Genomic DNA, 25,642 nt, shown 5'->3' on the forward strand with positions numbered 1-25,642 from the left:
TAAACGGAAATTCAGTAACATAAAAAATACTAACTGGTGCTTGCCTTTTTAATTTTTATGTAATTTCCCACACAGGTTCAAAAAGAGAAGATTATAATTGTGATTACATATATAGTTTTTATGAAGAAAAACATGTTTTGAAACAGCTTCAGGAAAATTATGAAAATATGTCCTCTGTGCTCCTGTTACTAATAAGCTTAATAATCGAAGACCATGCAAATTAACTGAACTTGATGACAGAATTAATTTTAACAGGGATTTATTATATTGGTGCTATATGTACTATATATACTATGTGTACTATAACAGCCTGAAAAACATATACAGTAAAACAGAACTGTTGAATGTGGTTAAAAAAATAAAATAAATAATAATAATACTTTTAGATAGGTGATGAGGAAACACAGGTTACTTGAACAAATGTAGGAACACATGGGTCGCATAGTTTTGGGATATGGCTTGTGCACTTTATGAAACATACTAGTGATTTCAGTTGCAACTTGGCATCATCTTAATATAAATATTTTGGTTCACAGAACGGATTTAGAAATTGGGTTTGGTTTATGGATGTAATGAAAGCACAGTAAGCTCCGTAATGCTTGGGACTAAGATATATCTGGCCTACTTATATGAAACTTCCTAATGAATCTTGAAGTGTACAGAAGTATCTTATCTGCTCAAGTTCAAGCAAATGCTTTCAAACTCATTGGATGGCACTTCATCCTACAGCAAGACAATGATCCCAAACAAAGCAGCTTTTCAAAGCTAAAGACCTGACAATTCTTCATTGGCCAAGTCAGTCACTTGGCCTAAATCCAACTGAACATGTGTTTCATGTTTTGAAGAGACAAATTAAGGTAACTAGCCCCTGAGACAAGTTGAATATGGCTGCAGTACAGGTCAGGCAGAGCATTACTAGAGAAGATGTTCTGCACCTGGTTATGTCTGGCTTTTAACAGTCATTGCATGCAAAGGATATGCGACAAAGTACGAAACATGACTACTTTAATTTACATAATATTAATATCTGTCATGTCCCAAACTTTATGCTGCCTTGAAATTGGGAGCTATGTGTAAAACGTGCTGTAATGTCTACATGGTGGAACCAAAGTATATAAAATACCCTTAAATAAAAGCTGAGAATGTGCTCTTTAACCATATGTGAATTGTTTGATTACACTAAAAATTGTGTCTACAGAGCCAAATGTCACAAACAATATGGAGCTCACTATATATGGTTTGCGCATTTGACTGCATTTTTTACATTGAAAACATTTTTGTTCAGGATTTAATGTTTCTGTGATTGTGGAATTGTGCACACATTTCAAAATCTAAACCGCCTGCTGAAATCCACTGGTATACAGTGAATATTAATACCGTAGATCTAGTGGAACTTCACAGGACTATGATACATAGCTTCTTTTTACAATCAGGAACATATTTCCAAGGTGATTGTTTTTGCTCTGTCTGAGAACATTCTTTTTCTACCACAGAGTGCAAGACAAAAAAAACAAGGTAAATCAACCTCTATCTCATAACAACATTCATTGGGTCTATGCCTCCCAATCCATGACAGAATAACAAGGGCATACTGGTTAAGGGGAGAGTTTAACAACTTTTGCTTCAAAATGACAACCATCCAACAGTTTTCTGAGCATGGCATATTCACTATTATTTTACCACCTCTCTGCTAAGAAGCGAGGAGAGCACTCAGCTGCCAACATAATCAAGAAAGAAAGGTTTTGCGGCCATGTACTACTGTACAGTCAGTACAGGCATCAGCTGTACTTCTTCACCTGAACCTGGGCTTACAGGGAGAAGCAACATTGAAAGACTTTAGAAAGGGAAACAAATCAAGCTAGGCCAAATTTTTCAATTGGCGTTTAAAAAAAATTCTTTTACTTTTCTCCAAATTTTTTGGAATGAAGCGCATGTTGTGACCATCTACTTTTTTAATATGGTCCATCATTGCATACTGTAGATTAATGGTCCATCATTCGTAAAATATCTTGCTGGCAGGGAAAAATTATTGATGAAATAACATGCACAAAATAGCAATTAAATCCAATTTCATTAGGCATTGCTTTCAGCGATGATGTCTTTTATCACATGGCAATAATTATTCCTAGCTTGCACTGAACTCTGTCCATGTATCCTAGCAAGTTTCTTGGTCAGTAGTTTTAATTTCACTAAAATTTACATACATATATTTTTTAATAACATCTCAAAATAGATTGTAATGTTTTCTGAGTAGGTTTCCTCCGGGCACTCTGGTTTCCTCCCACAGTCCAATGACATCCATACAGGCAAATTGGAGACTCTAAATTGCAAATAGGTATGAATGTGTGAGTGAATGGTGTGTGTGCCCTGTGATAGATTGGCGGCCTATCCACGCTGTGTTCATGCCTCTCACGCAATGCACACTGGGATAGGACCCAGCATCTCCGCGACCCTGACCAGGATAAGAGGGTATAGATAGGTACAGGATGGATGGATGGATTGTAATCTAAGTATTTATCTTTCAAGCAGTGCTTTGATCATAATCATATCATGTCCACTTCAATTTTGGAACATCACAGTAATTCAGGAGCCACATCCAAAGGCACAACTGATCAGGGGCTAAGTTACCCAGGGGAAGACCGAATATCAAAATTGCACAAGAAGTATATCTTTTCACATATAATGTCTTTGCACCATTGCTAAAGAACAGAATATCAATAGTCAACAGTGTTTGATAGGAAGATCAAAATCAAACTAAAAGGGGCAAAGGTAGTGGGCCACATAAAGTAAGATGAAGGTGAAAATCAGCATTAAAATGAGCTCCACTTATCACTTGTTTGATTATTATTTATTAAATTTAAGGATTATAGTTACAGAATGAGAGTAGTTTCTCATCCCTATCCAGTTCAAGTTAACTTGGTAGCAAATACTGTGCCATTTAACAGTGTCATATCACTGCATTTCTGAAATGAATGTTCAATGATATATTATCATTATTCAGTGATGATCATAATGTGGTATGCTTGCTTAGCTTTCAGGCCACATACAAAGAGAGCGAACAAATCATTAGTTAAAACAAAGATTTGTCTGTTTAATTTGTCTGTCTGTTTAATATTATGCAGCAGAAGGCATGGCATACATTGCACAAGTACTACTTCAAACAGATGTCCAATGGTCAAATATTGTAAACACCATAATCTTGTACAGTGTGAATGTACACGACATGCAAAATGGTCTTCTTCCAGTAGCAAAGGTGTGCAAATACTGACCATTTTAACAAGGCATAGGCTATGGTACATGTATGCATGACATTCCTAAAATTCATAACTCTTTAATTACCATTAAAATATAGATCAGTGGAATATAGATTTCCTCAATTACCTGAACTATTAGCATGGTCCATTACTCTCATACTCCATAGCACATTTAATGTTATGTTCTGCTGTTAGTAGTTGAAATAGCAATTACCAAAACAAGTTAATTGCTTTATCCCTCCAATATATTATACCCTAAAATAGAACAAAATAATTCAATATTACCCCTTTCCCTTGGACTATATTGTCTTTCATTAATTTAATGAAAAACAGTAGGATTTTAAAAACAGAAACTTGACTCACTTTTCTTTAAAAAGTTTATAGACAACAGATTGTATGCCCCGTTTCCCTGGATTTTTCAGTCCTCATGTGCGTAAACTTGATCCTAATGAGCACAAGGCATTGTGAATATAAATTTGCTGTGATTGAATCTGAAAAACTTGGAAAAGAACAAAGTCATGTTTGGTCAGAGTTCACTGCTATTAAAGTAACATGAGTTAGACAGTAGAACCATGAAAATCTGACAACACTGTAGCCCTCTCAGTTTGTAAGGATCTATCAGCTCTGCTTACCTCTGAATATGGCAAGTAAAATCTTTCCTTTCAGATGATTATACCACCAAATGAAATATTTATCCTGTGTCAAGATCACTCTGCGTAATTCTCAGAGGTGGCACATTCAAATGTTTTATATTTTCTTACTGCTGTTAAACATAATATTTTGCTTCATTAGATTTGTTCATTAGATTTGTTTGTTTGCCGTCATTTAGTTCTCTACACCAACCATTTGCTTAAAAACGGCCATAATGAAAACCAAATTGTGGAAAATAACAAATAAACAGTACCCTCATTAGAGGATATCAAGCAAATAATCAATTTGTCATTGCATTTTTATCTTTGTTTTGGGCATGCCCTTATCCAACCTGACTTTCATAGCTCATCTTATACATTTTCTATTCATACAGAAGGATATTTACTTAAACAGGGTTAAGCTCCTTGCTCAAGGATACATTGGCACTATTTTCATTATCTGTTTTTCCTTATCATACACCTCTCCTGATTTCTCCTCCCGATTACAAAATTGGAAATGCAAGATTTTGGAATTCTGTCAGAATACCATAACTACTTCTGATTAGCATTTCACAGTGGCATTCTAGTGGAATTCCATTGACAGAAGTGGCTAAAACTATGCACAAATTACTGTATGTCCAGTGTGAGGAGGAAAGATTTGGCTGCAGAGGACTGAGGTCTGATATAATTTTATTCTGTGATAATTGTGGAAGAACCATTCATTTTTCTCCCCATAAGGAAATTAAGATTAGCAATTCTTAGATGAGTATACTTGCTACGCTTACAGTGCTTAACTGATTTGCACATAGATTCTCTATCTTCAAATTATGGCAACTGATTAAAAATGTTTTTGTTTCTCTATAGTCTATTTGGGGGAAAAGACTGAATATGGATGGCTCATCATCAGTTTGGCTTACCCTGGCCTCTCCTGCCAAGCAATTATTTTCGAATGAAACAGACTTAAATGTTATTATTTTATTGTTATCATAAATGTATTAAAAATGGTATTATACATGTAATCATATATTTTTTTCCAAAACTGAATATATGAAGTATGCATTAAAATGTGTTTTATGCTCATTTGAATATTGTCTGTAATGTGACAAGTATCAATAAATATAATAGGAAGGATTTATATATGCTTCATGGAGCATACTATACTCAAGCACACAGTATGAAAATCTTTTACGTCCAGATGGACTTTTTCATGTAAAAGCAGAAACACGTCTGTATGGTTTTCTGCCGTCGGTGGCATCCTGGTTCTCTCACTGTATGTCCTTGACTTTTGTCACTCACCGCTTTGTGGCTCTTTTGTTTTTTCGCCTCAATTATCCTGAACAACTGGCAGCCTCATTACAGTCAAGATCAAAGCATGACGTGACCTTCACAAGATGCTTGGCTTTCGTCCAGCTCTGCTGTCCAGGAACGGCCGGCGCGCAACGCTTCAACCTCAAGCAAAGCCGATGATTACACCGCCAGCTTTTCCTGTCCTCAAACCCTCCATTATCCAATTTCAGACAAGAGGCAGTGACAACTGGTAGCAATGAGGATTCAGCAAAAATCAAGGGGTTTGTGATCTTCATAGTAGTGAGGTGCATTATATAATATTCCATGTGAAACGGGCGCCATGTTGTTCATCTCAACCTGAATGATAGTTTTTTTTTTTTTTTCTAATGGGATGAAGAGGGGACTTGTGAGAAGGAGCTGGGGATAGATTTGTATTGTAGCTCTTTAGGTGGGATGGTTGAGTCAGAGGCATGGAACAACTGGCCAAAATGGGACTGATACTGAATGAAAGCCAGACATCCAGAGAGGGGGAAAACAACAATTATCCGAAAGAGAGATTAAAGTGGAAAGGAGCTGTGAAAAGGGAACTAGAGGGTGTGTGTGTACCTGTGGTGTGTGTGTGGATGTGTGTGTGTGTGTATGTGTGAGAGCGTGTGTACATGTGTGTGTTTGTGTGTACGCATGCGTGTATGTGGCGTGCATGCGAATGTGTGTGCGTGCATGTGTGTGTATGCATGTGTGTATGTGGCGTGTGTGCATGTACATGTGAATTTGTGTGTGTGTGTGTGTGTGTGTGTATGCAAATGCCTATGTGGTGTGTCTTGAGACAGGGCATGGGGGGTTTGAGGAGAAAAGTTAAATAGTGGGAAAATGACAGCGCCATAGGTGTTAATAAACAGTGAAGACACAAAAGCTTTTAAAAAGTCTGAATGACAAAATAAGGATATTTATTTACACCAAGCTGCAACTGAGCACACACTTAATTACATCACAAGTTTCTCTTGCTCAAGAGGATGTCGACTCTTAGCCTTAAAAAAGTTCATTAACTCTCCATCACAGACTAAGGAATTTAGAAGGAGAGATGCATTGCAAGGACCCGACAGTGTGCCATCAGCACTTAGCACCACTTAGCAAGACATTTGGGTCGAATTTGTTGTTACACTCTCCATGAAGCTAGCTAAATCCTGACAGAGAGTGTTTATTTGGGGGGGGGGGGGGGGGGGGGGGCAGACATTGTTTAGTAAGGTAAAAGCCAGTAAATGGCATGTCTGTTCTTTGACAATTATAACAAACATTAATTGACACACACTACTTGATCTCAGAACAAAAGAGAAGTGATAGAAAGAAGTGTGACAGAAAAATACAATCAATGACTTTAAGAAAAGCCCTTTTAATTTTCAGGTTTATTCCTGACAGACAGAAGTCTGGGTCGCTGATAAGTGTTATACCCTACGGGCTGTTTAATGCTATGATTACATTGTTGCCTGTGATAAGATTACGGGGGATTGTTTCTTGACATGACCGATATCCAAAGCCAGTGGCGGCTGGAATGTGGACTGTCAGGGTAACACTACCGAATCCTCTCCTCCTCCTCCTCCCCCTCTGGCCCTCGGAGAACATTCTCTGAGCACAGAGGGAATCTCGGCTCCGGTGGAGAGCAATTTCCAATTCCCTGCTTACATGTCCACTCCTCTCTCCGTCACTATGCCCCACTCGGCGAGATAGAAATTACATTTCCTCCTGAATTATTAGATGAAGGGCTCTTTTTTTTTGGTAAGTGATGCAGTCTCTGTTCTGCTTCTGTCTATTTTTCTATATGTTTGCCTGCCTTTGTCAGGGTGTTTACAGTATCATTCTTTCAATCCATACAACAAGGTCAGCATTAAAGCAGTGGGGGAGGGTGAGGTACACGCCCCCCCCCCCCAAAAAAAAAAACAAAACAAATGAATAAAATAAAAATAATTGTTCAATAAAAAGGAAAATGAGGGATCTGGCACTTTGATGTGACTGTTTTTGGGTACTAGTTGCTAGTTTGTTTGTTTACCTTAACTGTATCTAAACTGCCATCCCATGTCATTTATTTATTAGCCACAGTTACCTATCTAGCAAGCTATCACCGTTGTAAAATAATAATCATGTATTGAATAGATTAACGATAAGCAGACTAGCTGGTGAGATAATTTACCTAGCAAGTATGTGAATGGCATTAGAATTCAATGCCATGTGAATCAGCAGAATTTACAAATTATTATTACACATGGGAAGCTGTGGAATTTTAATGTTACAAGTTACCAATGTTAATTTTTATGATGCTATTGTGAATTGTTATATAGACAAACTAGCTAGCTAGTTTGCATAGATTATTAATCTCTACCATTGGAACTGGACAGTTGGGTGGTGGATCGGACAGTACGATCACAGACCAGGGAAGATTCCATATGGCGTTTCAGCCAAGATAAATGGGTCAGCCAGGATACCAGTTCGGCCACCCATGCCACACCAGTGTCTCAAAGGTTTGGAACACGTCCCTTATGAGTACAGAACACATTTTTCAATTTCCAACTACAGACGATTTCATATTTTACAGGAAGGCAGGCAACCCAACTTTCTTTCCAACCAGCCAATATACTAAATAGCAATCCAAACTACTATTTACAACTTGACAACCGCTTAAAGCCAGTCTTTACCTCTTCTACTGGTGAGTTCAGTTTCATTTCATGTGCCAACCTTGGTGCAATTTCACAATTCACAATTCAGATGGTCTTTTTAAATTCTCTACTAGTAGAACTTTTTATGGTCCAGGCTAGTCTGATGTAAAAAATGGCCTGCTTGGGCTCTGATAATGGTAAAGTGCTTGGTTTTGTTTGGTTAAGGTGTACAATATGGAAATGAGGATGAAGTAGTAGCAAGATGAGTTGTGGTGGTTGTGCTCGTACAGCATCGGCGGCTTTGTGTTTTGTATTTTGAGGCAGTAAGAGTGGTTAGCACTATTGTTCTTATGTTGTTCTGTGAGTCTCTCTCACTCACACACACTCTCTCTCTCTCACTCTCTCTCACACACACCACACACACACACTTTATAAAAGTGGACTTGATGTTGAGTTGATAAATGACTCTAATAAGCGAAGTACTTTATTTGTGCTTTAAACTAATCTGTCTTTATTTGAAGCCATATGTCTCGTATGTCTCATATGTCTTCTTCTTGGGTAATGTATGTCACAAGAGGCAGTGATTTGTTTCAGAATGACAGATCCTGTCCAGAATATTTCCCAACAAAGGCTCACATTAGCTTTATTCCCCTGATGCCAGTCATGTCAATATCTTTTTTTTTTTTGCAATATTATTACATACTATGTCTCTTCAAAACAAGTCATAATATTGCACTTCATAAGGTTCCACTGAGCCCCATCCATTGAGCTCAGATGAGCCCTGTTGCCAGGTTTTTAATAACAGGCTGTCAATCAAAAGCATAACCTCTATTTGGGTGCCTTGCAGAGACATTCATAAATACCATTCTGCCGCTAGAAGGGAAATAAGTTATTTTCCGTCAAAACAAAGCTGAAGTGTGCAGGAAATGCATTTCCTTTGGAGAAGTGGATGTTGATCCAGCAATTTCAATCTGGTTTTGTGAGAAATGGTTTTTGGTGGTTGCATCCATCCATGACCAGGGCCTTGCTTCATGGTGACGGAATGACATTTTCTCAAGGTGTTAAAATGTATGCATTTTTCCCCTAGAGCAGAAATATACCCCTCTCCCCCCACACACACAAGTAATATCTGGAACGCACATGACCAGCCTGTATTCAACTAGCAATGGTCTTACTTCTGATTAAACTTCCAAGCCAGCACAAAAAACATTTGTTTAATTGTGGATACTCAGGGAATGGTTCTCAGGATTTGTTAAACTATATTATATTTCAGAAATGCCTATTTACAAAGCTGTAAGCTAGAACCTTTTCATTTGGAGTGCTAAAACACAAGCCTTTATTCATCACAACCTTACTTCATGCTCAGGAAACTTTGCTGAATGCTAGCTTGGCTATTAGGAGGTTAATGTGTCTCCCTCCTACCATCTGAATAAACTTGAGTTTCATGCAAAGAGGCCCCCAAGCTAGAATTACAGGGGGGGTTGGAACTCTGATGTTAAATCTCAAGCTCCGTGCCTGAATCAGCGGGATTAGATAAAATATTGCCCCCACTCCTCCGCAGATTAGGGTAGGGATACATTCCGAAGCCTCCTGTCTTACAGAGGTTGTGTGAAACGGAGCAGGGAAATGGTATTATTCACAATCCCTTTTGCACACCAGGGAGCTCATCTCGTAAACCGTTTATTTTTGTATTTCTCCTCAAGAGACCAAAGCAGAAGGGAAGAAAAGGCAGAGGGAGCCTATTACCAAAATGTAAAAGCACGGTGGATTACAAGTGCCCTACCATTATTGGTGCTGTGCCCACATAGGATTTTGAGGCGGTAAAAGGTGACATGTGGTCGGGGTACTCACAGATATTGGCGGTTCCCTTGGGGATGGGCAGGTAAGAGCCCACGCTCCACGCTCGGCCCTGGTAGTTTTTCTTACATCTGCTGCAGTCGGGGCCCGTGGTATTGTGCTCACACTCACACGCCAGCTTTTCTTTGTCGAAGACGCAGCTGTTGGCGTGGAGGTTGCACTTGCACCTGTCAATCAAGGGACAATGAAAAAGAGAGAATGACTTCAGTCAGGTAGAGGCCGGGGACAAAAATGTGTTGGACATATATTTACAACAAAATTTTTGGTTGTCACTCCTTACTGGAGTGCTTAACTCTGTTACAATATGTTCATACACAGTTCTGTTCTGAAGAGGAGCAACAACTGTATTTTACAACAAAACTCACCACCTGAAAAATTCTGGTATTGACAACCAAATTTGAGATGTGGTTAGTCTGTGCAGTGAATCCCAGAACTGCAATGGACAAATGGTTGTTAAGTGACGTAAGGTGTTATGCTACAAACAAACCTAGCAAGCAAATCAAAGGTCCACTAAGTAATCATTGGTGTTAATCAACAAATACACACTAAATACCATGTGGATCGTGGTACTTGTAGTTTTTAATGTCTTACATTGCTGTCTTGGTAAGCTGGGCAACAACTTTACTTAGTTTTCTAAGCCTTTGTTACTGTTGCAGTTTGCATGAGGCTACAGTGGCAAAGTGAAGTACATCTGATGGCCGTTGGCATGGGTTATTTGGCAAACCCTTAGCCAACTATTCCTTTTGATATCTTACCTGAGGAGTGAGTGATGAGTTTGTTTCCATGGAGATGAGCTGCACAAGGACTACTTAGATAGCAAAAACAAGGAGGAAGAAGAAGGAAATGCGGAAGATGGACAATGGAAAAAAAGAAGTAGTCTCATAGTAGGTATTTAAATTTAGTTTTTTAAGTGGTTTTTATGGGAATCTGAATCCTTATTTTTATTTGGTGAATATTTCTGTACCATAGCACTATACTATAGTACCATTATTAGCAACAGAAATTACTGAGTGGGCCTGTTCTGTTTTTGCAAACAGCAATTTCATTGTGTATTCATATCATCAAGTATCATCATCTAATTGCTATTTGTATCTGCTTTTGTACCTGCCTGAAAATGCCTGCTTTTGCATTTTGTGTTCTCCAATGTGGCTAGCTATCTAGTAAGTTATCCATAGTGATGAACAAACATAACCCCCTCCTCCAGGTGTCTGATATACCAGTCAGGCTCTACTCCTTATACATTCTTCTTATAGAAGGAAAGCTCATATGTGGTTTTCCCAGTTAAGGTCACTTTTATGTCAAAAAAATATGAAAAGAACTAATTTGATTTACATTGTCAAGAAGAGTGCCAGTTTGGGAAATTGTTGGCACAGTGCTAAGCTTGTTGAGTAATTTACTATGATAAATAAAAACAGAATGAGGCTTGTGAAGAAGAGCTTAGAGGCCTTTTGCTTGGTTGACGATTATAAAATCAATTTAAAAGTTTTTTTTTCTCTTCATTTTTTCAACTGCAAGTAAGCACGTAAAGCTTTCTTACCCTTATGCGCCTCAAGTGAATAATAAAGCGATGATATGTAGGCATTTTAATAGCTTACATTTAGTAATGATCTGACTTGTTGAGCAGGCCCTTTAGTGATAAACAATTAAGACCTAGCCCTTGACACAGTATGTTGTTTCATGGATAAATAGCCTATGTGTGTTGTTGAAGTGTATTTTTATATTGTATTATTTTTTGTGCGTTTGTGATATCCTAACTTCCCCTTGGAGGCAACAGGTTGATAGTGCTGAATGTGAAACTTGTTATATGGAGGGTATGTAAATATTTCCTCAAGCACATCACTTAACACTGAAACACTGTGCATATATTTATGTTCTGGAGGCACTTCTGGATGTTCCCAAAGTCTTCCATTGGAATTCCTTTGCACTATAGAGTCACTGGTGAAATGTCATTGGAAATGGAAAGAGGAAAATGGCACCGTTAAAACTAAATAGACTTTGAAGGTTATGCTGGGATAAGAGTTCATAGAGAAGAACAATAATTACAAGTGTAAGAATAGACAAAAATGTTTTCCTATGTAACTATCCAGATTTTAGGACTAAGCATTGTAGCTGAAAAACTTAAAAGCTGAAAAAGTCCTATAAATATCTATATTTAAATAATAACACTCCAAAAGAACAATTCTATTCCTGTGGGATACACTCAACCGCAACACACTGGTTTTGAGGTTAGCCTTGATTATGAACATAAGCAATAGCTTGATGTATTGCTATTGTCCGCTAAATTCATGCAGCATGAACGTGGGTCCATTATGAATCCAGCGTACTGCGTGTAAAGTACTGCCGAAAGGATTGATGTGCTTGAGGTTTTAAAAATTCTTCCTATGACAAATGACTCTGCAGTCTGCATGGCTTTATGTGAACAGCATTAATGAAAAGACTTCCTTCAGAAGGGGGCATTTGCACATAGATTGTAACTGCAATATGACTAAAATCCATAGATCTCTGATATTTCAGCACTTATTGCTCATTTCAGCGCATGGAAAAGGTATGCTCTAATGCACATTAACCTCAAGAAAGACTTCTTTTGATGTGGAAAGCAGTATACTGGTATATGGAAAAACACATATCTCTTCAATATTTCATAAATGTACCAGTTGTTTACAACATGTTACAGCCACTCACACAGATACACACAAATCAGAAGATATTATAATTTTATAATAAAAGGACTATTCAAGAAACAGGCAATGTATGGCATTATAAAGTAAATAGACTTATTCCTCTATGAATTCTGATTGGATAATGTTCGTTAGAACTAAGAATTCACAGCTTCAGCCAGCCATGCCAGCCCTCCTCTTCCTATTTAGAATTCTATGTTCCACTGTCAGTCGCAAACATCCTTTTAATTATACATGGAAAACTCATTTCAGTATTAGACAGAGGCATTAATAAGAAAATTCCATATTTAAAAATATGAACAATTACAAGGACTAGATTAACTAAGGAAATAGTTGCAGCAGGAAACCATTTGCTATATTGTTACGCTATTTTGTGATTGCTTATTGTGATTTACTTGGACTGGTTCTAAGTACATGTTCAAAGAAATTAAACACCCTCATTGACAATGTTGTGGCAGGAGACACGCATACAAAGTGTTCAAAACAATGTGGCATGCTCACACGTCCGGATAACAAGGTGCTAAAAAATGGATATTTTGTTCAAAACGATATGGTCGAATTCAGAACAGTATTTTTCCCTGCGATTATTGTTTTGCATCATTATTTGTTGTTAACTGAAAGGGGACGCATTCTTGGATGAAAAACTCTCTGTTTTGGCTTTGTCCTCTGTGTTTTCTCCTGGCTCCGATGACTGCTGCCATGTTTGGTAGAGAGAACTTATTAACATACCTTTTATAGAACATGAACTAGGTTATATTGATGCTCAGAAAATTACTGCCTGCTTTCAGGAGTTCTTAAAATCCACACACAAAGTGTAGAACTGCAATTCAAGCATGGCTGAACAAATTGCACAGAATACTGAATTGGCCTAAATTACAAAATCTCCACACTGTTTTACCACGTTCACTCCAGGTATACATATTCATGAACAGATTTAACTATGCATGAAAAATAAAGTCACAGAGGGACATAATCACTGCAAATCACATTCTAATAGTGATTTATACCCAATGCAACAATTTAGTAAATCGGACATAGATATTGCAGCCTTGTAGGGACAGCTTTTGCGTTCAAAAAGCAGTCACAATCATTTACCAAATCTGTCCCACAGTGTTTCATATAGAACAACTGTTGGCCCTCCCAAATGGCTCAGGCAGTTCAAGCAGTTGGCCAAGAGCAATTACTGACTACAATCTTTTGAAACATGCAATAAATGTTAATTTTCCAGAAAGTAAAAACCTCTCTGAAGCCCTGGACTTGTCTACAAGTATTTGGTCTACTCCTACAACTGAGCACTGAGATTTTTATGCAACGATCTTCTGTCTCCCAAAATGCAATTTCTGAGCTGCTCAGTCATTTTGCTGAATTAGTCCTCTTTCATGCTTAGCTGGCGCAGGCAGAATGCTAGTGCCTGATTGACCAGAGGAGATTACTGGTGCATGAGGACACTGAAGGCCTCTGGGTGTCTCTGTGTCCAATTATGTGCTGACCACAGTCGCCATTGACACAGTCACATTCAACCAGAGCTTCGGGCATGTCACTGTGCTGAAAATTAACCTTGTACCGGAATGAGTCTCTTTTGAACGCCCTCTCAGGTACAATTTCCAAAACATTTCCAGATAAAATTATTTGTAGGAACTACACAATAACAGGCAAACCAAGGCCGACACCTTAAGCCCTTATTTCAAGGTTATCAACTTCAACAGAAGAGTGGATTGACAAGTAAGTTAACATTTGCAAAACACTGGGCAGTCATTTATATTGCACTCGCTGCAGCAGGGAGGGCTGAACTTTCTGAAAGTAAAACTGTCTTTAGCCTTTTTAGTTACAGGTTTCCCAAAACTAGGAAAAAAAACAGCCATTATTTGGCAGCTGGTCCATGGCAGAAGAGGGGGAAACCTTAGGGATGCTGGGTTTTTGCCGCTGGCGTTGTTAAATTGAAATAAGAAACCCATGGCTCTAATTCCACCCCTATTACCAGGGGAGACACTGCAGGGACAGAGCTTGAACTGGTAATGCAGTAAGTCTATTCAATAAAGCTTTAATGGCATCGTCCTCCGGGGTTCCCCTACAATGAGCAGTTCTCCTTATCTACTGTGTCTATGTGTGTGCTGCATTCAAATTAACACCTCTCTGTTGGAAATTAATATTTATCACCCACCAAAACTCTTTGTTTTCTGTTTGATGCTTTCAAAAGATATTGCTCCAGGCCCTGAAGATGGTGTCAATAGAGGTCAGAGCACATGACAAATTGCCCCTGTTCACATTCAAATGTTGATATAGAGGAGGTAGGGTAAACGTCCCTATTAAGCCCACGTACCATATAAGCCCACTTGCAACTTCTGAGTCAAATAAAAAAAAACTACATCATCATTTTTTGCTGTGTGATGTTTTTTCAAATGAAGCTGCTTGTTACATAAATGACACTTTTTATTGTAAGTCAATCACATTTGTTGATATTGAGTTATCGAAGCACATGTGTGGCATGTGCCTGCTGATCCCAGAAGAAGTTGCAAAAAAACTTATATAGTATATAGTATATATAGTATATACTAATAGTATATTTCTACTCCTGTTTTCGGTAAGTACTCATTTGTTATCAAAATTTAAGTGATTAGTGTTTTGAATGAGACATATGTTAGAATATTACCTGAATTAGAAATATTGTTTCTTTTGAAATCAAAATATGAGTTTTAGCACGCTAGCAAACAGACCACATGCTGCATCAATACAGTAGCTACATAGTATGGTACATTGCAATGACAAAGCATGATAAGCATGTATAGTTTATATTTTTGTATGCAGTTTATATTATTATACTGTTAAATAGACAATAAATGTGTATGTTTATTTTTTAATTAACATTTTTGCCTGGTGGGCTTAAAATCACACTGTCTGGGGTGGATGTAAATGAGTATAGCTAATTACTTCTCTGCATGATCAATTTATACTTTTCATATTATGTTAGTGCACCATATGTAGATTTATTTCACATAGTTGTTTTTTTAATGTCATGTGAGTAGAATAAAATATTCTGTCTTTTAACCATAAATTCACTGATGTTCCCTTTAAGCCCACCTGTTCCCATTAAGCCCACTTTACTGTGTTTCAATGGGGATTTTCTCCCTTTTGACCTTTGAACCAACTTTGATCCCTAATTTTGACCTCACCTGATGAATCAGCTCCATAATTCAGATAATTACTACCCATATTTAAATATCAGTGATATTGCATAGGCCAATTCATTCTGGATAGGCCTGTGTTCTATCTTAACATTATCAATAATTTTTTAATCTTTACTTTTCAGATGAGTTTTAGTTTAAGATGACTAAAACACAAAAGAATTACAGTTCATGTCCACGCATGATAGAAGCGCAAGTTCATCCTCTGCAAAGCAGGGCTGTAGGGACCTGGACCATTCTATTTGCGCAATCATGAGGTCATTGAAAATCTGTACAAAAACATTTGAAAATAAATTAAAGTTATTGTTTAATTGTAAATCCTGAAATTGACTCATTTACTATCCTTAGAACATTAGTATTGAACCTGAAATTGTTTTTCGTTCAGTCAGTCGGTCTTCAGAAATCATCCTAAAAACACCTGCACTTTCAACCAGCTGGCTGGACCAGAAATTTTGGCCAATTTCAAATGCCAACAGCACACCATAGGATAGAGATACAGACAAAATGACAACACATATTGAAAGATGAAGTATTGAAGAGCAATTTCCACTATAGTTTTGATTTTGTTCGTAAATAGTTTTTTGGCTACATTCCAAAGAAGACATGTTGTAAGTTTAGCTTTTTCTGTGTTGACAACACAGCAAAAAGGCTGGTCATGCCTATTTCAAATGCCATTTACAGGCCATAGGATAGGAGTGGAGACAAAATGAAAATTTAGCTTAGCTATTGAGAGCTAAGAGATTACAGAATAGAACAAGTTTGCATTGTTAAGATTTTTTAAATATATATTTATTTATCAACAAATAATGAAGTGGGCTTATTTGGAACACCCATGGGCTTAAAGGGTACGTTAGGTACCCATTAAGCCCATGCCAGACTTTTGACATATTTTGACAAATTAAACAATAAAAACATTAGAAATTGGTATAAATTAATTATTGACACTTCAAATGAGAGATTAGACTTTCATTTTAACTAAAATGTTCTCACTTAAATTGGGGTAGTATACATTAAAAATGTCTGAAAAGCGGATTTGGTGGGCTTAATAGGGACGTTTACCTATTCGACAGTTCTGTACAAAAATATATGACCCTGTAGACCCTTTCTGGCACAACTGCCAAAAGTTCAAACCCATTTAGTTAAGTGTGTGTGTGTGTATGTGTGTGTGTGTAGGGGGAATTTTATTTATTTTTTAATAGACAATTTATTTTCATTTGAAAGAAATATTTAGTCACAACACCACGCTAGCCTGTGGAATGGGGTCGTGACCTTCACAGTAATGGGATTCTGATTGGCTGAGTGTGCGAATGTGAAAACATTTAGGCTACACAGGTTTCTTTTTTGAGTTTGTGGAAAATGAAATCCGTGACACAAAATGGAACAAAAAGGCACAAAAAAATGTTTGCCTTGCTATTAGAATACATTTTCCTGGAAGGTGAAGGACGGCAAGTCTACACTTAAGTCTTATGTTTGTTTTTTCCCTTTTCTTTTCCTGACAGCGTTAGCACGACAGCACTGCCCATCTGTGGGAAGTTTTTTCCTCTTACTTGGCACGCCAGGCATGTCCAGCGTCCCTTACAGCCTGTAACACTCAGTTTCGAATAGGGAATTACAATCCAGGTCCTGTTTAGTGCTTCAGCAGAACCCTCACTGAACCCACCAAAGTCTTCTCTATGGGAGAAAGACGTGTACAGCGCGTGTGCTCTTTTCCATTCTCACATGCAGATATCTGCTCAGCGAGATGTCTGAAATTATTTCACGTAGGTCGCGCACTGCCCACGTAGGGTCCGTTCTGAAAAGGAAAATTAATTTCCCTCTAAAGCCAGATGCTATTTTTTTTTAATGCACCCAGACACACAAGAGAACGCAGATAAATCTATTTTGGGTGGCATTTTAATGAGATTGCTGCTTCTCCAAATCCGTGCTGGTGTTTGGTTTATTTTAAGAGTTGAGGGTGTTAAGCATCCCTCTCGAGTTGCTCTCCCTCTGAGGAGTTGAAAATGTGCACCTGTCTGTTCTTCTTCAGTAGGTTTTTCTTGAAGATTTTGTGCACTAAAGTAATATGACAGTACAGCATAATATAACACTTACTTGCTTTTCTCAGCTTACCAGTAATTCTTAAACCTTTTAACACGGGACATTTCTGTTTATATAAATATGACTACTTACATCAACACAGTTGTTTGCTCATGAGTGTAACTTCTGGGGGATTGTTAATCTAAAATTTGAACCCACAACCTCCAGGTTATATTTGCTTCAAAATCTTAAAAAAAACTGGCTGAGGAACTAGTCACAATTATCATCAAAATTAATTACTTTATTAATTTTTTTGTTTGACCATCAAATATTATGATGAATAAAGATGAAATTGATGAAAGTGAAAATGAAACAACCTATAACTCAGCTGTAGACAGGTTTCTCACAAATAACTTTCTTCCATGGCAAAGTTGCAATGTTACTGTAATGTTACACCAACGTAGAGAATGCTTTGGTAAAGCAACCAAGTAAACTGAAGGTTGAACTGAACCAATGAATTATGGGCCTTAATTGAGAAAAGACAGTGGCAATGAATTCTAATCATGTATGAATTTTAATTACTTAAGCAGGTGTTACTGCAATCAAATCTGCTACGATGAATTACTGTTTGTCATCCAAATGGAAGGTGTCAGCACCAAACTCATAGCTAATAAAGAAGACTAGTGTTATCCGAGACAACATTTTAATGCAATTATAAATCCAAATTTTAATTAGTCTTAGGCAGAAGCTCACAGATGATTGGTTGCATGGCTATTAGGGTGGGCACAGGGCAGTGCCGAAAAGCAGTGATCTTGTATTTGTCGTTTCTTCACAGGCAAACAATATTTTCCTCAGTGGGCTAGCTTGTTGACACCTTGTTGCATAGGGGAGTTTACACAGTGAGACTCATATTGCATTTATCTCCCCATCAATAGTGACTCTTAATCACTGCCTGAAAAGCCCTTCTGTGGACACTGCAGTCTAGGACCAGAGAATGCACTATGCACTGGTTTTAATATAACAACATAACAATGGCTCTAAGTGCTACTGAAGCATCGCACAGTATATTGGGTAAATAAACTGGATTTTTTACACGTATGTATTTAATTTACTCCTGTTTGTGTGCCAATTTGATATTGATAGAAAAATTAAGAAGCCATCTAATGTTAAAATGCTGTTAAATAGCAAGCAGCAACCTAGATACTGTTGCAAATAGGGTAATTAGCAGACCTGGGTCAAATACGTATTTGTTTTGGATTCAAATACTTTTCTGTGCTCTATTGATCTTGCCTGGTGTAATAGAGCCTGCTAATATGACCAGAAGGCGGGGTTTGCACTTTTTGAGAGTATTTCATTGGCTCCAATACACCAGACAAGATCAGTAAAGCACAGACAAGTATTTGAATCCAAAACAAATACGTATTTGACCCAGGTCTGGTAGTTAGCGAGCTAGTTAGCTGGCCACTTAAGAGGCTAGTCTAACTTCAAAAGCAGGTCCAGTGTGTTATTTTATTCTATAATTCTGTTATTTTCTTTTTGCTATTAAAATTTTGTTGTGAATTTTATGTGTTGGTATTATGTTTAACAGAATGTAATGTGTGTGCGACTTGAATCATTGATAACCATAGCCTTCCCAAAACCCTAGTAACAAAAACTACAGTATTCTATCTAAGATTATCTAGTCCTAGAATGGTTATGGGAACTAGGTCTTGGTCAATTTTATTTCTCTTCCAATACATAGTGTTGTTTCATAACAGTTGGGAAATTTGTACTTTTAGCCCATTCCATGTACAAGTTTTACAAAACTTGGAATGGCATACGGTGGGTTAGTGATGTGCTGTTCAGAGCCAATCTAGCTAATCAAGTAGCTTCTATTTCCAGCATCAGATAATCTCTGTTTAATCTACTCATCTGCAGGCACACGATGCAATCCGCAGTGCAACTTTTCAACGTTAAAACTTGCAAATCAAACCCATTTCTTTACATCATGCTAATAAGTGCCATCATGAGTAGACTTTTTCATTAGTTAATGATTTTGTTCGCCTCATATTCTGGTTTGGAGCAAGGTTAAAAAGATCCAGTCCAGTCCAGTCATGCCTTCTTTCTCCTATGAAAAAATCGATTAACATTTTTTGGTTGTGCAAAAAGGTATTTTGTGTCCTCAAATGGAGCTTGGCTGGCATTACTGACTGAAGTTAAGGCCAGACTAATGAGGGCCATCCATCCATTCTGCTAAAACAGATTCCCTGGTTTTTGAATATGGATAGGTCCCTCCCTTCAGCTGAGCAGAGCACAGTGGTTGCCCCAGGTAAAAGGATGTGATATAACCATAAATCCCAGCACAATTCTTGCAGTGTCATGCATTAATGATTCAGGTGGCTCATCAGCAATCTCATGCACAAAGCAAAAGTGCACTGAGGCAGTCTCATTTGAACAGTTAGGAATTTTCCTGCAAGTGCAGATTCGGTTTCGCTGCAGAGTTTAAATCTACTGTCTCAAGGCACAGCACGGTTTCTAATTCCAAGTTAAAGGGAGCACAGGGGTGACTTGTCATTCACGTCACACCGACCCTCCAGCCCTGACCCAAGACGAGACATAAAAATTCAATTATCTTGGCTCGACCGTATGCGCTACTTATATCAAGGAGTGGCGGAATAAAAATCAATGTCGAAAATCACAGCCACCCGCCTGCTTTCATCTCCACAAATGAGATCATTAGTGATGTTTTTTGTGGAGGGTTATGCTCTGACCACATTTGGACACGGGGGAAAGTTGAGCTTGGCGGAGACGCCACGCACAAGATTGAACAGGGGAGTGCGAGAATTGGAGAGGTGAATGTAGACAGTGTTGTGGCTTTGCCTAGCCCACCCATTGTGAATGCGGGGTGCTGCTCCGTTGTGAGGGATATACCCCAGAGACATTGCAATTCTGTGACTTCTTCTTCTATCAGTATGTCAAGTGGAGCCTCATAAACCTCAGAATGGGTGGTGCTATAAAATATCATTAGTGACTCCAGTTAAGTCTATTTCATACAAATTGATGATTGACAGGATGCTGAAGCCACCCATTATGGGATTCATGAAGCCTCACATTCCACACAGTGAGGTAACAGTAACATCATTTAAAAATAAACAAATTTTCAGTAGGCCTATATGAATGTAAAATCCAAGATACATGAGCCCTCAGTTAATACACTGCATATAAAACAAAGCATTTCCCCTCCCTTATATGCAACTTTATGCGTACATTTTTGAAAAACTGCATTATATTTTGTTCAACATGATGCAGGGATGCTACAAGGCAGATCTACAGAGGACATGGCAGTTTTTTTACAGGCATCTGCTTGTTCTCATAGCGAACTGAAAATCTTCAAAGCTGTACAGACCCTGATTAAAAAAACTTGCCATGAGCATGACGCATAATGTTCAGGAGGCAAACTGCGGGCAGGTACTAGCAAACCTAAAGCAAATGGGAAATCTCAATTTATCTAGCCTAATTTTGTTCCTGGAGCAAATGGTTGGACATATCTCTTAAAAAACGATTTCGAGATGTATGCATTTAAAAATCTGTATAGCTGTGCAGAGGCAACCGACAGTTTTGAATTTTTCGATTTCTTTACTAGCCATTGCAGGTCAAGTGCGGATCCATTCTAATGAAACCCGATATGTCTTTGCATAAATATTTGTATCTCACTTAAAAGTCGACCCTGTAGGGCTTCCTGAATTACCCAGGAAAATATTGGGAAGACATCATAACTCAATTCCCCTGCTCTGGTTTCCCATGGAGAGGAAATTAAATTAGAATTTTGTCTGGCATGGTTGGGGATCACCAGGATCTGGGCCCGTGACAAGAAATTGATGTGGCTTATTACTGGAGGACTGGCATTGATCTTGGCACATGATATGGTAATGAACCCCCCACCCCCACCCCCAGCCCCATTTAAACAGGAGCAGGTCTAAAAAGGCTTCGGAATGGCAGGCAAGAAAGAAAAAGCTTCCACAGAAGGACTGTTAGAATGATGAATATGCTAACGCTGGGATGGGGTAGGAGTTGGTTTTTAGCGTCTGGTTCAGAGAGGATAATTGAAACATTTAAGTCAACTGTAAAGCACATTTCATTTCTCAGGGACCTATTTTCATTTGGCAAACATCAGGGTACATTTATGTTGAAACCTGCTGAGGCATTTTGTGTGCTGAAATAATTAATCATAATTTTAAGAAATACATAATTTTCTCATTGTAATGACTCCGAGGATTTCAATTTTAAGGGGTAATGGTGCAACTGAAATTTGTAGCACTGGCACCTCACATTTATAAGGGGAGTTTGGGTGTATTGTAATAACAAACAAATTCACAATTTCTATATAAAATGCACGTTTTGAAAAAAAAAAAAAAAAAAACCCAATATAAACATTACATTTATATCTGCCGCAGTGGGTCACATTGACATTCACATTGGCTGACTCACCTGCGGGAGAGTTTATGTTTATGTATCTCCAGTCAGCCATTAATTATTTACTGAAAGCAAAGCCTCAAATGTGAGCTAATTAAACATCTGAGATGAGAGATGATTGGCACAGAACATGTCGGCATATGACACGCATCTGGTCAAACAAGCCGAAATAGACCTGCCCCCCTCTGTTGCTGGATATGAAAGAATAATGATGGGACCGGGCTGCCAGAAGACCTTTGCACACCAGCTGGAAGCTTACATGCTCCGGAGGTGTCAATCAAATGGGCTGGGATTTTGCCGGGTTTGTTTTCCCACCCTCGCAGTTCACAGGTGTAGCGCCTGAGGTTGATTTTTGGTGAAGTGAATATCCAATTAGAGGACTGCAAAACAGAGGCCCGCTTTACCATCGGACCTACAATCTATTTGCCTATATGCAATGAACTGTGTCTGCATATTATGGCTTGCCGCAAATGCTGTACTAATTTAATATTGGGGGGAACAAACAAAAGTAACGTTTAATTAACATAATCTATCAATTCCCTTTAAAGTGACAACATTTCCCATGCTGGTTGAGTCTTCATAATGATGTTGTAAGGTACTCCTTGTCCGGCTAGAGCAAAACTCAAAGGGAACTTTGATTTCTGCAAGCAAGGCTCCCCATACATTTGCTCTATCAGAATTGATTGGGCCTATCTTCTCCAGCTTGTTGGAGAGCTGTGATAAACACTGGCAGATTTTGTTTGTGTGTCGGAAAACTTGAAGAATAACTCTTTCCCGGTGTGAAAACCTTATCAATCAAGCCAGGCAAACCTGCGATTTTTCTTCCCCATCTCCTTCAGTCAGCATTACGGAGGAGTCTGTGCGTTGTTTACCTCTCGCACTGTACGTGCCACAATTGCACTGCTTTAATCTGAGGGATGCTATAAAGCTTTGATTGGTCTTTGGCTGAGACAAGTGCTGAGGGTTCGTGCAGGGAGATCAAAGGGAGTTCAGCCCGAAGGGATGCGACTGCAATGGCCGCATAAAATGGGGTTGAGGCCTGCATTGCAAATCCATGTGCAGACGGTAGGGAAGTAAAGTCTCACTGAGATTTGTGGCATCCCAGCTGGAGCAGATTGACCGGTTCAAGCCATCAATCACAGAGGAAGAATATAGCTATAAATCCAGAAGTTGGGTCTCCCAGGGACTTATAGGTAAAGCCCCATCAGTGAGGCTCTGTTAACCATTAATATCTGTTAATGCGCCTTTTGAAGGCTGAAATGGACTGTTTTCAATGGGATAGAAATTAGGCTGGATTTTTTTTGGGCTCCGAGGGATTGGCTTTCATTGGACAAGTGAATGTTTTTACATATTTTAGTGGTTCTCGAAACCGACGAAAGGAAAATAATGCTTGGGTATGATAGGATGACAGGTTGATAAATTGGATGTCGGAATCAATTGTGTATGTAATTACCGGTACATATAATCTTGGCTACATTGGAATTGTAAGGTCCCATTTCCCAGAAACCACGTGGTAACCCGAGTCTCGGCTGAGGACGTGATGAACAGTAACCTTTAATTAGGCTACATTTACTGGAGGTCATTCCAGACATGATGAAAACACAACCGTGAGCCGCAAGTCCCCGGTGTCTTATTCGTGAGGCCTACTTTTCGCATTAAATGCTAGCCTCCCGCACAAACATAACAACGGAAAGCAATTTGTGAGAGGCGTATTAACAGGCTCGCCAGTTGTACCATTTTAATGAATATTACATTACAATAACAAATGGCACAAACACCATTAGACTCCTGCTACAAAATGTATTTGTTGATATTAAACTAGAGGGGAAATGCGCAAACAACAGTGCAAGAGTTTTTACAGTAAAATACCAGGGTGGAGGTGAAAAAGCTTGTAAAAACATTTAGAAAGAACTCTAATGGATTATCTGTCATATATTTCTAGGCTTCATTGCAACCCCAGCAAATAAAGCCATTTGAATGTGCAGCCAGGATGGGGGAACAGTAATTGAACAATTAATCATTCTATCGCCAATCAATAGGCAAAACAGACATCTTTAAAGCAAAATGTCGAGCGTGCGGAAATTTCCACCGTTACGCTGGGAAGCGACTGACATGTGTATCGCTGGATCTGAGGACTGTTGCACTTGAGAAGAAATAGGCTAGATGCTGATATATGTCAGCAACAAAAATAAATCCTTAATTTTTCTCCCATTCTGAACCTGGAAAGCATTCATCACTAGCTCCCTGCTACTATGCGTCAGCATACTCTGCACAGGAAACAAGCGGTTTTACAGACTGCAACCAACAGCTGTATTGGCTCCATGACGAACAATCGATATCATCATTGCTGCTAGCATTTGTGCCAGACAAATATGAATGGTAAAATTGCTACGGCTACAGTGACTTTATCATGTGTACAAGACTGGATATGACTGACATGTACAGTAACACTGGGACAAACACAAATTTCTATATGATTGGGAGATCTTTTACATTGAGCTGACACTGCACCTGTCTGTGCTAGTGCTGTACACAGCAAAACATTGAAGATACGGTAGGAACACTTTGGGAATGGCAAAGATTCAGAACTCAGAAATGCAAGTTTAGGAATGTGAATCCTTTATCCTTGTTGATTGGAATATTTTATGTGTGCAGGTGTGCGTATGGCTTTATTCGAGAGTGAAGTAAATGGGGAGGGATCTGCTTGCAAGACACAGCTCCCGCTGGGAGAGTTACTGTCACTCACACTGAGCCTGTGAAACTCACAGGCATGATAGTGTCTGCAATGAGGTTGAGACTGTGATTACTGATTTGCCTCCAGTCACACACAGTATCTCAAATTGTTGATTTTGTTCACTTTTTCTCCACAAAAAACTTTTTTGTGTAAAGTGTAAAATCTAATTTCGATTCCCAGGGGCAATATGGAGAATGTTGGTAAAAGAGCATATTTTCCCCCAATTTACCTTTTCTGCAGTCTTTGGTAAAATATCATCTGGGGAACAGTGGAGCGGTCAAAGCAAGGTTGGCTATTTTTAATCCATCAGTTTTCTTTGATGAATTGTACCAACTGGTTATATTTTCTTCTTGATACATTATGTCACAACAAGGGCTTTGTGGCACAACTATGGGTTTTCATAAGGAATACAAATAAATATTAATAAGACATTCTATTCTAATGTTCACACAGATTCTGACCATAGTATTGACATTCGTAGTCACGATTCACATCCACTGACCATAATCTTTCATGAAGGTTTCGCACAGAATATGTATTAAAGCAAACTTTCATATAATTTAATTCTCTAGGTATTATACTACTCACTATGTGTTGAGATTCGTTTTCAATTAGTTTTTAATCTGTAAATATTCTATATTTCACACCAGCTTAAGTGTGGGAAAAGATGTAATATACTGAGAAATTTCTTCTCTTAAAAAGGGGAAAAGAATGTTTTTTTTTTTCCTTACTTATCTTAGTTGTGGGAATTCCTCAGAGGAAAATAATGGGAATCTTCCAATGTATAATTCAGGGGAGAAATCAGGCGAGGCATCGGAGTGTCAGGGCAGCCTGTTCCTGCAATTGAGAGGTCCTTCAGGAGCCAGCATCATTCCTGCCTTAATTACTCACAATCGATTGGATCA

The 25,642-nt window shown here is 38.4% G+C and overlaps 1 protein-coding gene across 6 annotated transcripts in view; it reads right to left on the reverse strand.

Moving 5' to 3' along the window:
- LOC118229274 (netrin-G1) overlaps window positions 1-25,642 on the reverse strand; it is an 87,644-nt gene that overhangs the window by 20,551 nt on the left and 41,451 nt on the right. For all 6 annotated transcript variants that reach the window (XM_035421115.1, XM_035421116.1, XM_035421119.1 and 3 more), the window contains exon 4: window positions 9,670-9,842. In XM_035421115.1, coding sequence (XP_035277006.1) covers window positions 9,670-9,842 — 173 coding nt within the window. The remainder of the gene's footprint in view (window positions 1-9,669; window positions 9,843-25,642) is intronic.

This window comes from Anguilla anguilla, chromosome 6 (genome assembly GCF_013347855.1).
Source record: "Anguilla anguilla isolate fAngAng1 chromosome 6, fAngAng1.pri, whole genome shotgun sequence".
NCBI classification, from domain to species: Eukaryota; Metazoa; Chordata; class Actinopteri; order Anguilliformes; family Anguillidae; genus Anguilla; species Anguilla anguilla.